At 55.1% G+C, this 15,255-nt stretch overlaps 1 protein-coding gene across 2 annotated transcripts; it reads right to left on the bottom strand.

Moving 5' to 3' along the window:
* Positions 1–8,172: 8,172 nt before the first annotated feature.
* LOC117194948 lies at positions 8,173–14,747 on the bottom strand. 2 transcript variants are annotated; one of them, XM_033399418.1, is made up of 2 exons: positions 14,432–14,747; positions 8,173–9,037 (listed from the first exon to the last, which is right to left on the bottom strand). In XM_033399418.1, exon 2 carries the CDS (start codon positions 9,021–9,023, stop codon positions 8,292–8,294), a length of 732 nt encoding a protein of 243 aa, XP_033255309.1. In that variant the 5' UTR covers positions 9,024–9,037; positions 14,432–14,747; the 3' UTR covers positions 8,173–8,291. The 2 variants fall into 2 exon arrangements, with proteins under 2 accessions (XP_033255309.1, XP_033255310.1); XM_033399419.1 differs by lacking the exon at positions 14,432–14,747 and adding an exon at positions 9,191–9,363.
* Positions 14,748–15,255: the final 508 nt, after the last annotated feature.

Below are 15,255 nucleotides of genomic sequence, written 5' to 3'. Positions count from 1 at the left end.
TTTAGCTGGCAGCCAGCAAACTGTTCTGGTATTCAAGCGTTTATCAAAGTTTCCACCTGTTGGGATGTAGATGTATCTCTGTGTGCCCGGAGGGGCGCTCGGATCCACAATCCACGATCCACACGGCGCTCACGGCAGAAAAAGCACCATAAGGCATAGAGTTAAGCAGTAACGGTTTTCATTTCTTATGACGGCTACAGCAATTGCGTTGTGGGAGAGTTGAGCTTCGATCCGCCCCACTACAAACAGTCGGTTTTGCCAATTGCAAAATATGAGTTCAAGGATCTCAGAACCTATAAGAGCCAGAGCAACCAAATTTGGTATCCACGCTCCTGTGATATCGGACCTTGACCGTTTCGTGTCCAAATTTCGCCACTCCCCCGCCCCGCAAAGGACGAAAATCTGGGGCATCCACAAATCTCAGAGACTATTAAGGCTAGAGTAACCAAATTTGGTATCCGCACTTCTGTTAGATCTCACTATAAAACGTATATCTCAGAATTTCGCCCTAACCCGTTCTGCCCCCACAACGGACGAAAATCTGTTGCATCCACAATATTGCACACTCGAGAAAACTAAAAACGCAGAATCATAGATAACGACCATATCTATCAGATTGCTGAATCTGGATCAGATCAGATAATTTTTATAGCCAAAAGGAACAAATCAATTTGCAGTGGCTAAGCAGCGCCCGACGTCACGCTCAGACTGATTTTCTGTCTCTCTCGCACGCACTCTTTGTCGTGTCGTTTAATATTAGCAGCGTCTGCCAGAGGAGAGCCATACTGACTTAGTATCGGGTATAACTGTAGAGTTGCGGTGTCCGCAGCAACTCACAACGTTCCCCATCGTTATACCCTATACTCAAAATGAGTATTGGGGTATATTAGATTTGTGGTAAAAGTGGATGTGTGTAACGTCCAGAAGGAATCGTTTCCGACCCCATAAAGTATATATATTCTTGATCAGCATCAATAGCCGAGTCGATTGAGCCATGTCTGTCTGTCCGTCTGTCCGTCTGTCCGTCCGTCCGTCTGTCCGTCTGTCCGTCCCTATTAGCACCTAGTGCTCAAAGACTATAAGAGCTAGAGCAACGATGTTTTGGGTCCAGACTTCTGTGATATGTCACTGCTACAAAAATATTTCAAAATATCGCCCCGCCCACTTCCGCCCCCACAAAGGACGAAAATCTGTGGCATCCACAATTTTAAAGATACAAGAAAACCAAAAACGTAGAATTGTAGAGAATGACCATATCTTTAAGACTGCGGAATCTGAATTGGATCGTATTATTACTATAGCCAGCATCAAGAAAACAATTTCATTTTTTCTCGCCCTGTCTCTCTCTAACACACACGTAGCATAGGCGGCTTTGCCGCCCGCGGTGTCGGGCCACATTTCACGCTTCATTTGCCAGCGACGGGCAAACCAAACGGACAGAGGGACGGACGGATGCCGGCGGTGACGTTGTCACCAAAGTGCTCATCAATAATCATTTCTGTAAAAATCCGTGAGCAAAGCAATTATTTTTACAAAATGAACGCCCGCTCCACACACCATTCAGGGCAATCCATTTTCTGTGTGTGTGTGCATCCTTCACACATCAAAAATAATAATAATTTGTGGATAGAAACGTATGTACATATTTATATGTATTTACATCGGATGTACGAATGTATGAAGTATATGTATCCATATCGAACTCTATTCGTGGCTATCTTTTCGAAGAATTTCCCTGAATTTCCTTTCCTTATTTAATTCAATGCTTCAATTATTTAATTACCATTTCCTCCGTCGAAATGAGACCAGGAATTTTATTTCATATTTTATTCATTGATAAAGTGCGGCACAACACGAAAATTCAAGTGCAAATTTTGCAAAAATGCCTATGCAAATTATTCAAAACCATTCCCATTCGTGACTGGTCCCCGTCTCCAACTCAACCCTACTTTGCATCTTTTGTTATACGCTCTCCTTCGACTAGGCGACAACTCTGGTCCAGTGAGCCGCTATTCAGTTCACTGGAATCGTCCACCACTCCACTGCTCTCGTCACAGCGGCGCCAAGCGGCGGGTCATCCATCCAGGTGGAGAGTGGTGGATGTGACATACTTAAGAAACGCTCGAGTTTCGGGCGGAAGTAATTTTTATTTTTTCCTGCAAATATTGACTTGATCCCAATTGCGTGTCACCCAAAGAAATGTTGAAAGCATTCCTCCAGTCGGCGGTCCCGCTGAGGTGCCACGATGTGGGTGGGGTGTGGCGTGTAGGTGCAGGCGATGCTCACTTGACAGTTGGCCACCACAGCGGGCCATAAACAACGGAGGCCCCCAGAAATGGGTGGCCACGGCTGTGGTTCACTTTGTTCTTATTTACCGCCAGCCAGCTCCCTTTGCGCGCTCAGGGAATTTCTTCAAAGAAAACCAGAAAGAAAGACTACCTCCTGAACACCCTTTGACATTCATATGGTGTGTGACAAGAGTTTTCTTGGATTACTATACAAGATATTTGCGGTGTGGATTTGTATCCAGCAAAAGGCGACATTTAATGAAGCAGACTCTGCCCTTGATGCTCATTCGTTGAAAAACAACGAAACGAAAGCGAAAGGCATAGCAGCATCATGACCTCGTTCAATATTCTCTATGTCTCTCTCTCTCTCACTCTCTCTCTCCCTCTCTTGCAGCACTCGAATGCTATGTTTGCACCTATTAGGACGGCTACAGTGATGACTCCTGTGTAAGGAACGCCAGTGCCGTCAAGGTTCTCAACTGTCACAAGAAGAAGCTGTTATAGGCGCCCCTGAGGCTGAGGTGGCGGGGCGCGCTGGACTGCTGTCGCGAAAAATGGGGGAGCCGGGCACATAGCGGTCAGGCTGCAAACGACACGAAACAAGAGAAACGTTTTCCCATAATTACAGTTAAAATCGAGTTGCATTCAGAGGAAGGGAAACAAGAGTTCTTTATCGGAAACCCGATAAGATACGTTCTATACGTGTGTGTGTAAGGTGGCATCATTCGCGTGATGCTCGCATTCAACTGCGGCGGGTCGTATACTGCTAGAGGGGTGGCTGCCCGACCTTGACCGGCCAGGTTCCACTCGGCCCAAAGGGGCGAGTCCCATTCGTTCCCGCGAGCCAGTGGGTGTCGGTTCCCTTCGTCCTGCAGCGTGGACGCCAGGCTTTGAGCGTCGCGTATTATCGTCTCGTGCTCGTCGGTGTCCGTGGTCGCGTTGTCGTCGTCGATGGCAGCCCCATAACTCCCGAACCAACGGCGATTCAGGGCGGCGACGTCGTGATTGGGCGCCGAGCGGACACCTGCGGTTGCGAAGCGGCCAACGGGCTCTACTTCCTCTTCGGCGTCGGTCCCCGGGCCCTGGGTTTGTTGGTCGATCCACCCTTGGATGGCTGCCGCGCGCCGGCACCATGGCATCCTGTCCTGTTGTCGAAGTTTCGCCTCTCCGACCCGCCTCAGCTGGGCTTGACGGGAGGCGGATGGCCCATTGGGGTCGACGATCCAGCCGCGAGTCCGGTGTGTCGTTGGTTCGTCGGCAGGTGCCGGGACTTCAGGCTGCTGGTCTCCGCTAGGGTGTCCCGTCGTATCACCATTTGCCCCTAGGGGCCGAGCTTGCCTTCCGTCTCTTAGACGCTTCATGTCTTCAGTCGATTCTAGGGAGAAAATGCCTGTCGGTTAGAACCTGCCTGTCTTAACTAGAAGTACTAATACCCTCCCCCTATCCTGCTTGAGCGGTGCGAGTAAGAAGATGTTTACATTGGGTGTAGTACTTATCTAATCCCATAAGGGGATGTATACGTAGCTTACGGTTTCGTGGGTCGCGACCCTTACGGGGCGAGGACGTGACGGTAGCGCGCTACCGCAAGTGGCCCTTGCGAAGTCGGCAGGTCATTCAGGTCTCTCCAACGTCGTTGGGTTCTCCTCGGGGTGGTCCACTCCGTGGAACGCCTTTAAGTCGGCTAAACTCGCAGTTTTCCTTCGTTTTCCTTGATGAACCTGTAGTCGAGGTTCACGGTAACTGGGTTAGTCGAGTCTGATCTTCGAAAAGGGTTGCGTTGTCGACCGGCCGCGGCATCGGCTAACGGGGCGAGTTGATAATTCGTTGGGGGGTGAGGTGCGAGTTGGTCTACTTTGACCCGCCCATGTCCTTCGGGGCCGTGGTCTTCCAGGCGTAGCGGGTCGTGGTGTAGAGCGATGCTGGTTTCCCGTGGGGTCGTTCGCTCTGATTGAGCCGCACTGCTGTGCATTTCTGATTTGGCTCGCGTCGATCGTGTTATAATTTTAGCGCCACCTGGTCCGTCTCGGTCGGGGCTTAGATGCGTTGTCCTTGTATTGCTGCTGGGTCTGGCGTGGTCGAGGCTTCGATGCGTTGTCCTTGTATTGCTGCTGAGTCTGGCGTGGTCGAAACTTAGAAACGTTGTCCTGAGGTTACTGCTGGTTCTGGCGTGGTAGTGGCTTAGCTCCGTTGTCTTGGTAGGGATACTCTGGGTGGTTTTCGAGGCAGACGGACTGGCCCTGGGTGTGTCCAGCGGTGTCGCAGTCGTCTCCGTCGAATCTTCGTTGATGGTTCTGGCGCGGTCGTATCGAATCGTGGGTTGGGTTCGGGTGGCGTTGCTGGGTCTGGCGTGTTCGAGATCCTGATGCGTTGTCGTGGGTCCATTGCTGTGTCTGGCGTGGTTGGGATTCGGGTGCGTTGTCACTGGTACATTGCTGGGTCTGGCGTGGTTGGGATTCTGGTGCGTTGTCTTCGTCCGGTGGGTCGCCGTTGGATTGGTCGAGTAGGTAGGACCAGCGGATGCAGTCGCGGGACTTTCGTCACTAAAAGTAACCATGCGGGGCCGAGTCGAGGATGATGTGGGGATCGGGTTGGTTTCCCGGATCGCCCGCTGGGTCAACTGCAAGTACGCTCGTCCGCATTGTATTATGGCCTGGACGCCGCAAAGGAAATCGAGCCCCAGTATGATGTCGTCCACTACCATGGGTAGGACTAATAGAATCACCAGCGTTTCCTGTTGATCCAGACGTACCTTGACCGAAACTGCTTGCGTCACCTCCTTTGATGTACCGTCCGCCAGGCGGACGGTAGTCCTTATATTCCGTGCGTTCCCTCCGGTACTTACTTCATGAGCGATGCGATGACTGACGAACGACCGCGTTGCTCCCGTGTCGAGGGTAGCTGTGAGCGGTACTCCTACGATGGTTACTAGCGCGGCGATCCTGCCTCCTTCCAAACTTAAGGGATGAGTTACTCCTGGGGGCCCTGGAGGTATGTCTCCGATCGGTTCCCTGACGAGCGGAGACTCGGCCCGTTTCCCGACTCGGATAGCCTACAGCAGTCGATCGTCCGGATGCCGCGGCGGCCACACTCCCAACAGAATAGCACTCGCCGATTCCTGCATGAACTGCTGAAATGACCTTCTTCCCCGCAATTACGGCAGGCCCGGCGTGTGTTCACCGGCCGGTCTCCATCCTGGGTCACTACGCGGCTTGCCGTCTCGGCGCTCCGGGAGGGCCCGGTGTCGTCTGGAGGAGCATGCTGTGGGGTGGATAATCCGGGTCCTTGGTATGATGGCGTTCTGGCTTTCGTATTTGGGCGGTCGTTAGCTGGGTGGGTTTGTTCGCGGTCCCGCGTTGTCTCGTACGCTACTATCAATTGGGTCAGTTCTGGCAACGTCTCGAACTCATGTCTACGGGTGAACAGTTGGTATTCCGGCCGAAGGTTCTCGTAGATCCTGTCCAGCTCCCTGTCTGGAGTATACTGAGCTCGTTGCATCATGCGTCGGAGGTCGATAAAATAGTCCTGAAAGGCTTCTCGGGGGCGTTGGCGACGGGAGCGGATCTTATTTTCCAAGCGCTGAAAGTATCGCGGGGGTAGGAAGAACTCCAAGAACTCCTTCCGGAACTCGGTCCATGGCTTGCCTTGCATCTGGAACGTCCTAAACCATCCTTCTGCCTTGCCAGTTAGTAGCCCGGAGATGGCTCGCGGCAGTTGTGCTGGGCTTCCGCCATATGAGTCGACCCTTTCTTCCAACCGTTCGATGAAAGCCAGCGCATCCGAGTGTCCGTCGAACTTCAGACCCCAATTGCGCAGCTTATCGGCCAGGGCGGCGAAGGAAATTTCTTCCCTTCCGGGTCGCGAAGTTCAGGCTTCCTCGGGGAAGCGGTGCTGGTCGTGATTGTCACTGATTGCCGATACGAAATCCACTGTATCCCCATGTTGAAGCACGGTGGTCGAACTGGCACTTTGAGGTCTTTCGCGTTTCCGACGGTAGTATCACGTATTGAGCCTCCGGTAGAATCTTTTCTAAGGTCACGCACTGAATACCGGAGTCCTTGAGGTTAGTCACGGAAGCACGGCGTATTTACGGTTAACACGGTTGTCCAGTGGAGGCGTCCTTGGCGTCCTTGCTTCTTGGGGTCCTGGTCGATAGTCCTTGCTATCGTTGTCCTTGGAATTGTCCTTGTGGTCCTGGTCGTGCTGGGTTCGTTGATTTAAGCGTTGGATCTCGTCCCGTGTTGATGGCTGAACGCTGACTGATCACTTTTAAGGCCGGGCGTTTACTCTCCGCTATCGTTTTGTAGGCCGGGCCTTGAATGATCGCGCTGAAGACCGGGCGTTGACTGCTCGCGCTGAGGGCCGGGCATTGACTCTTCTCGCTGAGGGCCGGGCGTTGACTATCGGCTATTGTTTTGTAGGCCGGGCATTGAATGATCGCGCTGAAGACCGGGCGTTGACTGCTCGCGCTGAGGGCCGGGCATTGACTCTTCTCGCTGAGGGCCGGGCGTTGACTATCGGCTATTGTTTTGTAGGCCGGGCATTGAATGATCGCGCTGAAGACCGGGCATCGAATGACTGCTCTGAAGACCGGGCGTTGACTGCTCGCGCTGAGGGCCGGGCATTGACTATCGGCTATTGTTTTGTAGGCCGGGCATTGAATGATCGCGCTGAAGACTGGGCATTGAATGACTGCTCGCGCTGATGGCCGGGCATTGACTCTTCTCGCTGAGGGCCGGGCGTTGACTATCGGCTATTGTTTTTTAGGCCGGGCATTGAATGATCGCGCTGAAGACCGGGCATCGAATGACTGCTCTGAAGACCGGGCGTTGACTGCTCGCGCTGAGGGCCGGGCATTGACTATCGGCTATTGTTTTGTAGGCCGGGCATTGAATGATCGCGCTGAAGACCGGGCATTGAATGACTGCACGCGCTGAGGGCCGGGCATTGACTCTTCTCGCTGAGGGCCGGGCGTTGACTATCCTCTTCTGGGTCTGAGTACAAAATATATAGCCGGGCTGGTTGGTCTTCGGGAGGATTCCGACGCTCGCTCGGCCTCTACCGCCCACGACGCGCTGCTCGCCGCGTACATGTCGCTCTTTCTCTAGCGATTTCTGCCCAGCTTCGGCTCGGTTCTCTTTCTCTGCCGCCTCGCCGCGGCGCTTTCCTCCTCATGTGGGCGCAGCGGCCACGTGCTGACGCTATTGCTAGCGAGGTTAGGGAAGCCAGCCTCGGCTGTACGTGAATAATGGGCGACCTCACGTGAGGTATTTTTACAGAGATATACAGCTATTCTTGTCCTTATGATTCCGACTGGCCGTGCTTGCGCATGGTACAGTCCCGATTCCCCCTGCTACTCTTTCTTCTGATCGACTGTTCCACTTAGCGCCCCAAAACATAACGGAATCCCGGAGTCCCTGCTCGGGCGCCATCTGTAAGGAAGCGATCCTGGGCTGGGGTACATATCTCAGTCTACTCCAGGGTCGAAATTAGAGTAATATTTATAATTTGCCGGGACTCCGTATTTCGGACCGACGATGGGGGACGGGGCAGCAGTCCCGCGGACGGGAGCGATCGTAGCGTGGGACGTGGCAGTTGGTTTCACCGAGAGCACTCCGGTTATCGCCGAATAGCGCCTTCAGGACCCCACCGAACTCAGAATCAATACGGAGGACTTTACTATGCGATAATACCGACAGGTGTCGCCGAGAGTACCTAGGCTACCGCCGGACGTTACTTACGGGACCCTGTCGGCCTAAGAATTACTACGAGGGTCAGGGATATCGACGAGCATCACCGAGAGTGCCTAGGCAATCGCCGGATAGCACTTACGGGACACTGTCGAACTAAGAATTACTACGGGGGTCAGGGATATCGACAGGCGCCCCTGAGGCTGAGGTGGCGGGGCGCGCTGGACTGCTGTCGCGAAAAATGGGGGAGCCGGGCACATAGCGGTCAGGCTGCAAACGACACGAAACAAGAGAAACGTTTTCCCATAATTACAGTTCAAATCGAGTTGCATTCAGAGGAAGGGAAACAAGAGTTCTTTATCGGAAACCCGATAAGATACGTTCTATACGTGTGTGTGTAAGGTGGCATCATTCGCGTGATGCTCGCATTCAACTGCGGCGGGTCGTGTACTGCTAGAGGGGTGGCTGCCCGACCTTGACCGGCCAGGTTCCACTCGGCCCAAAGGGGCGAGTCCCATTCGTTCCCGCGAGCCAGTGGGTGTCGGTTCCCTTCGTCCTGCAGCGTGGACGCCAGGCTTTGAGCGTCGCGTATTATCGTCTTGTGCTCGTCGGTGTCCGTGGTCGCGTTGTCGTCGTCGATGGCAGCCCCATAACTCCCGAACCAATGGCGATTCAGGGCGGCGACGTCGTGATTGGGCGCCGACCGGACACCTGCGGTTGCGAAGCGGCCATCGGGCTCTACTTCCTCTTCGGCGTCGGTCCCCGGGCCCTGGGTTTGTTGGTCGATCCACCCTTGGATGGCTGCCGCGCGCCGGCACCATGGCATCCTGTCCTGTTGTCGAAGTGTCGCCTCTCCGACCCGCCTCAGCTGGGCTTGACGGGAGGCGGGTGGCCCATTGGGGTCGACGATCCAGCCGCGAGTCCGGTGTGTCGTTGGTTCGTCGGCAGGTGCCGGGACTTCAGGCTGCTGGTCTCCGCTAGGGTGTCCCGTCGTATCACCATTTGCCCCTAGGGGCCGAGCTTGCCTTCCGTCTCTTAGACGCTTCATGTCTTCAGTCGATTCTAGGGAGAAAATGCCTGTCGGTTAGAACCTGCCTGTCTTAACTAGATGTACTAATACCCTCCCCTATCCTGCTTGAGCGGTGCGAGTAAGAAGATGTTTACATTGGGTGTAGTACTTATCTAATCCCATAAGGGGATGTATACGTAGCTTACGGTTTCGTGGGTCGCGCCCCTTACGGGGCGAGGACGTGACGGTAGCGCGCTACCGCAAGTGGCCCTTGCGAAGTCGGCAGGTCATTCAGGTCTCTCCAACGTCGTTGGGTTCTCCTCGGGGTGGTCCACTCCGTGGAACGCCTTTAAGTCGGCTAAACTCGCAGTTTTCCTTCGTTTTCCTTGATGAACCTGTAGTCGAGGTTCACGGTAACTGGGTTAGTCGAGTCTGATCTTCGAAAAGGGTTGCGTTGTCGACCGGCCGCGGCATCGGCTAACGGGGCGAGTTGATAATTCGTTGGGGTGTGAGGTGCGAGTTGGTCTACTTTGACCCGCCCATGTCCTTCGGGGCCGTGGTCTTCCAGGCGTAGCGGGTCGTGGTGTAGAGCGATGCTGGTTTCCCGTGGGGTCGTTCGCTCTGATTGAGCCGCACTGCTGTGCATTTCTGATTTGGCTCGCGTCGATCGTGTTATAATTTTAGCGCCGCCTGGTCCGTCTCGGTCGGGGCTTAGATGCGTTGTCCTTGTATTGCTGCTGGGTCTGGCGTGGTCGAGGCTTCGATGCGTTGTCCTTGTATTGCTGCTGAGTCTGGCGTGGTCCAAACTTAGAAACGTTGTCCTGAGGTTACTGCTGGTTCTGGCGTGGTCGTGGCTTAGCTCCGTTGTCTTGGTAGGGATACTCTGGGTGGTTTTCGAGGCAGACGGACTGGCCCTGGGTGTGTCCTGCGGTGTCGCAGTCGTCTCCGTCGAATCTTCGTTGATGGTTCTGGCGCGGTCGTATCGAATCGTGGGTTGGGTTCGGGTGGCGTTGCTGGGTCTGGCGTGTTCGAGATCCTGATGCGTTGTCGTGGGTCCATTGCTGGGTCTGACGTGGTTGGGATTCGGGTGCGTTGTCACTGGTACATTGCTGGGTCTGGCGTGGTTGGGATTCTGGTGCGTTGTCTTCGTCCGGTGGGTCGCCGTTGGATTGGTCGAGTGGGTAGGACCAGCGGATGCAGTCGCGGGACTTTCGTCACTAAAAGTAACCATGCGGGCCGAGTCGAGGATGATGTGGGGATCGGGTTGGTTTCCCGGATCGCCCGCTGGGTCAACTGCAAGTACGCTCGTCCGCATTGTATTATGGCCTGGACGCCGCAAAGGAAAGCGAGCCCCAGTATGATGTCGTCCACTACCATGGGTAGGACTAATAGAATCACCAGCGTTTCCTGTTGATCCAGACGTACCTTGACCGAAACTGCTTGCGTCACCTCCTTTGCTGTACCGTCCGCCAGGCGGACGGTAGTCCTTATATTCCGTGCGTTCCCTCCGGTACTTACTTCATGAGCGATGCGATGACTGACGAACGACCGCGTTGCTCCCGTGTCGAGGGTAGCTGTGAGCGGTACTCCTACGATGGTTACTAGCGCGGCGATCCTGCCTCCTTCCAAACTTAAGGGATGAGTTACTCCTGGGGGCCCTGGAGGTATGTCTCCGATCGGTTCCCTGACGAGCGGAGACTCGGCCCGTTTCCCGACTCGGATAGCCTACAGCAGTCGATCGTCCGGATGCCGCGGCGGCCACACTCCCAACAGAATAGCACTCGCCGATTCCTGCATGAACTGCTGAAATGACCTTCTTCCCCGCAATTACGGCAGGCCCGGCGTGTGTTCACCGGCCGGTCTCCATCCTGGGTCACTACGCGGCTTGCCGTCTCGGCGCTCCGGGAGGGCCCGGTGTCGTCTGGAGGAGCATGCTGTGGGGTGGATACTCCGGGTCCTTGGTATGATGGCGTTCTGGCTTTCGTATTTGGGCGGTCGTTAGCTGGGTGGGTTTGTTCGCGGTCCCGCGTTGTCTCGTACGCTACTATCAATTGGGTCAGTTCTGGCAACGTCTCGAACTCATGTCTACGGGTGAACAGTTGGTATTCCGGCCGAAGGTTCTCGTAGATCCTGTCCAGCTCCCTGTCTGGAGTATACTGAGCTCGTTGCATCATGCGTCGGAGGTCGATCAAATAGTCCTGAAAGGCTTCTCGGGGTCGTTGGCGACGGGAGCGGATCGTATCTTCCAAGCGCTGAAAGTATCGCGGGGGTAGGAAGAACTCCAAGAACTCCTTCCGGAACTCGGTCCATGGCTTGCCTTGCATCTGGAACGTCCTAAACCATCCTTCTGCCTTGCCAGTTAGTAGCCCGGAGATGGCTCGCTGCAGTTGTACTGGGCTTCCGCCATATGAGTCGACCCTTTCTTCCAACCGTTCGATGAAAGCCAGCGCATCCGAGTGTCCGTCGAACTTCAGACCCCAATTGCGCAGCTTATCGGCCAGGGCGGCGAAGGAAATTTCTTCCCTTCCGGGTCGCGAAGTTCAGGCTTCCTCGGGGAAGCGGTGCTGGTCGTGATTGTCACTGATTGTCGATACGAAATCCACTGTATCCCCATGTCGAAGCACGGTGGTCGAACTGGCACTTTGAGGTCTTTCGCGTTTCCGACGATAGTATCACGTATTGAGCCTCCGGTAGAATCTTTTCTAAGGTCACGCACTGAATACCGGAGTCCTTGAGGTTAGTCACGGAAGCACGGCGTATGTACGGTTAACACGGTTGTCCAGTGGAGGCGTCCTTGGCGTCCTTGCTTCTTGGGGTCCTGGTCGATAGTCCTTGCTATCGTTGTCCTTGGAATTGTCCTTGTGGTCCTGGTCGTGCTGGGTTCGTTGATTTAAGCGTTGGATCTCGTCCCGTGTTGATGGCTGAACGCTGACTGATCACTTTTAAGGCCGGGCGTTTACTCTCCGCTATCGTTTTGTAGGCCGGGCCTTGAATGATCGCGCTGAAGACCGGGCGCTGACTGCTCGCGCTGAGGGCCGGGCATTGACTCTTCTCGCTGAGGGCCGGGCGTTGACTATCGGCTATTGTTTTGTAGGCCGGGCATTGAATGATCGCGCTGAAGACCGGGCGTTGACTGCTCGCGCTGAGGGCTTGGCATTGACTCTTCTCGCTGAGGGCCGGGCGTTGACTATCGGCTATTGTTTTGTAGGCCGGGCATTGAATGATCGCGCTGAAGACCGGGCATCGAATGACTGCTCTGAAAACCGGGCGTTGACTGCTCGCGCTGAGGGCCGGGCATTGACTATCGGCTATTGTTTTGTAGGCCGGGCATTGAATGATCGCGCTGAAGACCGGGCATTGAATGACTGCTCGCGCTGAGGGCCGGGCATTGACTCTTCTCGCTGAGGGCCGGGCGTTGACTATCGGCTATTGTTTTGTAGGCCGGGCATTGAATGATCGCGCTGAAGACCGGGCATCGAATGACTGCTCTGAAGACCGGGCGTTGACTGCTCGCGCTGAGGGCCGGGCATTGACTCTTCTCGCTGAGGGCTGGGCGTTGACTATCGGCTATTGTTTTGTAGGCCGGGCATTGAATGATCGCGCTGAAGACCGGGCATCGAATGACTGCTCTGAAGACCGGGCGTTGACTGCTCGCGCTGAGGGCCGGGCATTGACTATCGGCTATTGTTTTGTAGGCCGGGCATTGAATGATCGCGCTGAAGACCGGGCATTGAATGACTGCACGCGCTGATGGCCGGGCATTGACTCTTCTCGCTGAGGGCCGGGCGTTGACTATCGGCTATTGTTTTGTAGGCCGGGCATTGAATGATCGCGCTGAAGACCGGGCATCGAATGACTGCTCTGAAGACCGGGCGTTGACTGCTCGCGCTGAGGGCCGGGCATTGACTATCGGCTATTGTTTTGTAGGCCGGGCATTGAATGATCGCGCTGAAGACCGGGCATTGAATGACTGCACGCGCTGAGGGCCGGGCATTGACTCTTCTCGCTGAGGGCCGGGCGTTGACTATCCTCTTCTGGGTCTGAGTACAAAATATATAGCCGGGCTGGTTGGTCTTCGGGAGGATTCCGACGCTCGCTCGGCCTCTACCGCCCACGACGCGCTGCTCGCCGCGTACATGTCGCTCTTTCTCTACCGATTTCTCTTTCTCTGCCGCCTCGCCGCGGCGCTTTCCTCCTCATGTGGGCGCAGCGGCCACGTGCTGACGCTATTGCTAGCGAGGTTAGGGAAGCCAGCCTCGGCTGTACGTGAATAATGGGCGACCTCACGTGAGGTATTTTTACAGAGATATACAGCTATTCTTGTCCTTATGATTCCGACTGGCCGTGCTTGCGCATGGTACAGTCCCGATTCCCCCTGCTACTCTTTCTTCTGATCGACTGTTCCACTTAGCGCCCCAAAACATAACGGAGTCCCGGAGTCCCTGCTCGGGCGCCATCTGTAAGGAAGCGATCCTGGGCTGGGGTACATATCTCAGTCTACTCCAGGGTCGAAATTAGAGTAATATTTATAATTTGCCGGGACTCCGTATTTCGGACCGACGATGGGGGACGGGGCAGCAGTCCCGCGGACGGGAGCGATCGTAGCGTGGGACGTGGCAGTTGGTTTCACCGAGAGCACTCCGGTTATCGCCGAATAGCGCCTTCAGGACCCCACCGAAGTCAGAATCAATACGGAGGACTTTACTATGCGATAATACCGACAGGTGTCGCCGAGAGTACCTAGGCTACCGCCGGACGTTACTTACGGGACCCTGTCGGCCTAAGAATTACTACGAGGGTCAGGGATATCGACGAGCATCACCGAGAGTGCCTAGGCAATCGCCGGATAGCACTTACGGGACACCGCCGAGCTAAGAATTACTACGAGTACGAGAATACCGACGTGTATCGCCGAGAGTGCTTAGGCAATCGCCGGATAGCACTCACGGGACACTATCGGGCTGAACATTACTGCGAAAGTCTTTATCATACAGGGCAGGTATCGCCGAGAGGGCCTAGGCAATCGCCGGACAGCCCCTTCGGAACCCAGGGAACTACGGGGATCAGGCGAGACAGCAACAGGCGTCACCGGGGACGCTTAGACGATCGTCGGATAGCGGCCTCGGGACCCTGCGAGGTCACAAACTACGGGAGGGAATCATGCGGAGGGAACGCCGACAGGTGTCACCGAGAACGCCTGGGCAATCGCCGGACAGCGGCCTCAGGATCCTGTCGGGCTACGAACTACTGGATGGAAGCACGCAGGTTTGGGCAAGAGGCGGGAGGAAGGGCAGAGAAGATGAAGCCCAGGGCCTCCAGGTGTGTATAGATAGTTGGTGGTCGGGCTATGTTTCTGTTATATTCGTTACATTTCACTTTATTCTCTCTTGGTTCCCTACCTATCGCACCGCTCAGCAGCCCGTATACACGTCTAGAGACTAGCTTACCCCTGAACTCCCACGCTTGTACTCGTCGAAAGCCTCCTCTTCCCCGTGGGTGCAGCGTAGATGCAGGATCTCCTCTCCGTAAGTGTAGTATCGATGCAGAGTCTTTTCCCCGTAAGCGCAGCGTCGATGCCGGATCTTCCCCGTGTCACTGATAGCGTTGGCGTGGATCCGGGCCGCCACGTGTTTTTACTTTTTCCAAGCCACTCGAATTTTTCCGCGAACACGTCCGACTCCTACGACTGCTCCCAATCGAATTTTTCTCATCCACGTTTTTCTTCTCCAGCCTCAGAACTCTCCCGATCCAGCGCCAGCGTGGGCGGCCAGCGTCGTCATTCTCGTGGCGGCAGAGGGCTGGCGCCGTCGTTCGGCGTGTACGCTGCGCCGGTGACTTTTGCCTCTCCTTTTCGCTGCTGGCGCGTCGTTACTTCGCCTTAGTTTTCCGCGTTTCTCTTCTGCCGTTGCTGCTGTGGGCATACCGTTTCGGCGCTTCGTTGCTGCGTCGACGCTGGCGGCTTATCTTTTCGGCGCTTCTCGTCTTCGGCCGTCGCTGAATTGATGCTGTTGGCTACCGTTTCGGCTCTTGGTGTATTCCTCTCTCTCTCTTTGGCTTCCGCTGCGTTGTTGTTGTTGGGTTTTGTTTCTTGGTGTATTCCTCCCCGTTTCTGTGTCGGTGCCGTTGGATTTCGATTCTTGGTGTATTCCTCCCCGTTGCTGTGTCGGTGCCGTTGGATTTCGATACTTGGTGTATTCCTCTCCCTCTTTGGCTGCTGCTGCGTCGTTGTCGTTGGGTTTCTGCTTTCTCGGTGTATTCCTCGCCGTTGCTG

The sequence above is a fragment of the Drosophila miranda genome (assembly GCF_003369915.1).
Source record: "Drosophila miranda strain MSH22 chromosome Y unlocalized genomic scaffold, D.miranda_PacBio2.1 Contig_Y4_pilon, whole genome shotgun sequence".
Taxonomy (NCBI): Eukaryota; Metazoa; Arthropoda; class Insecta; order Diptera; family Drosophilidae; genus Drosophila; species Drosophila miranda.
Note: the sequence above shows the minus strand (reverse complement) of the source record. Positions and strands in the feature narration are given on the sequence as shown.

Excerpts from the sequence above, each read along its gene's own strand:
- LOC117194948 (XM_033399418.1), bottom strand. The coding sequence starts at position 9,023 with ATGAAGCGTCTAAGAGACGGAAGGCAAGCTCGGCCCCTAGGGGCAAAT.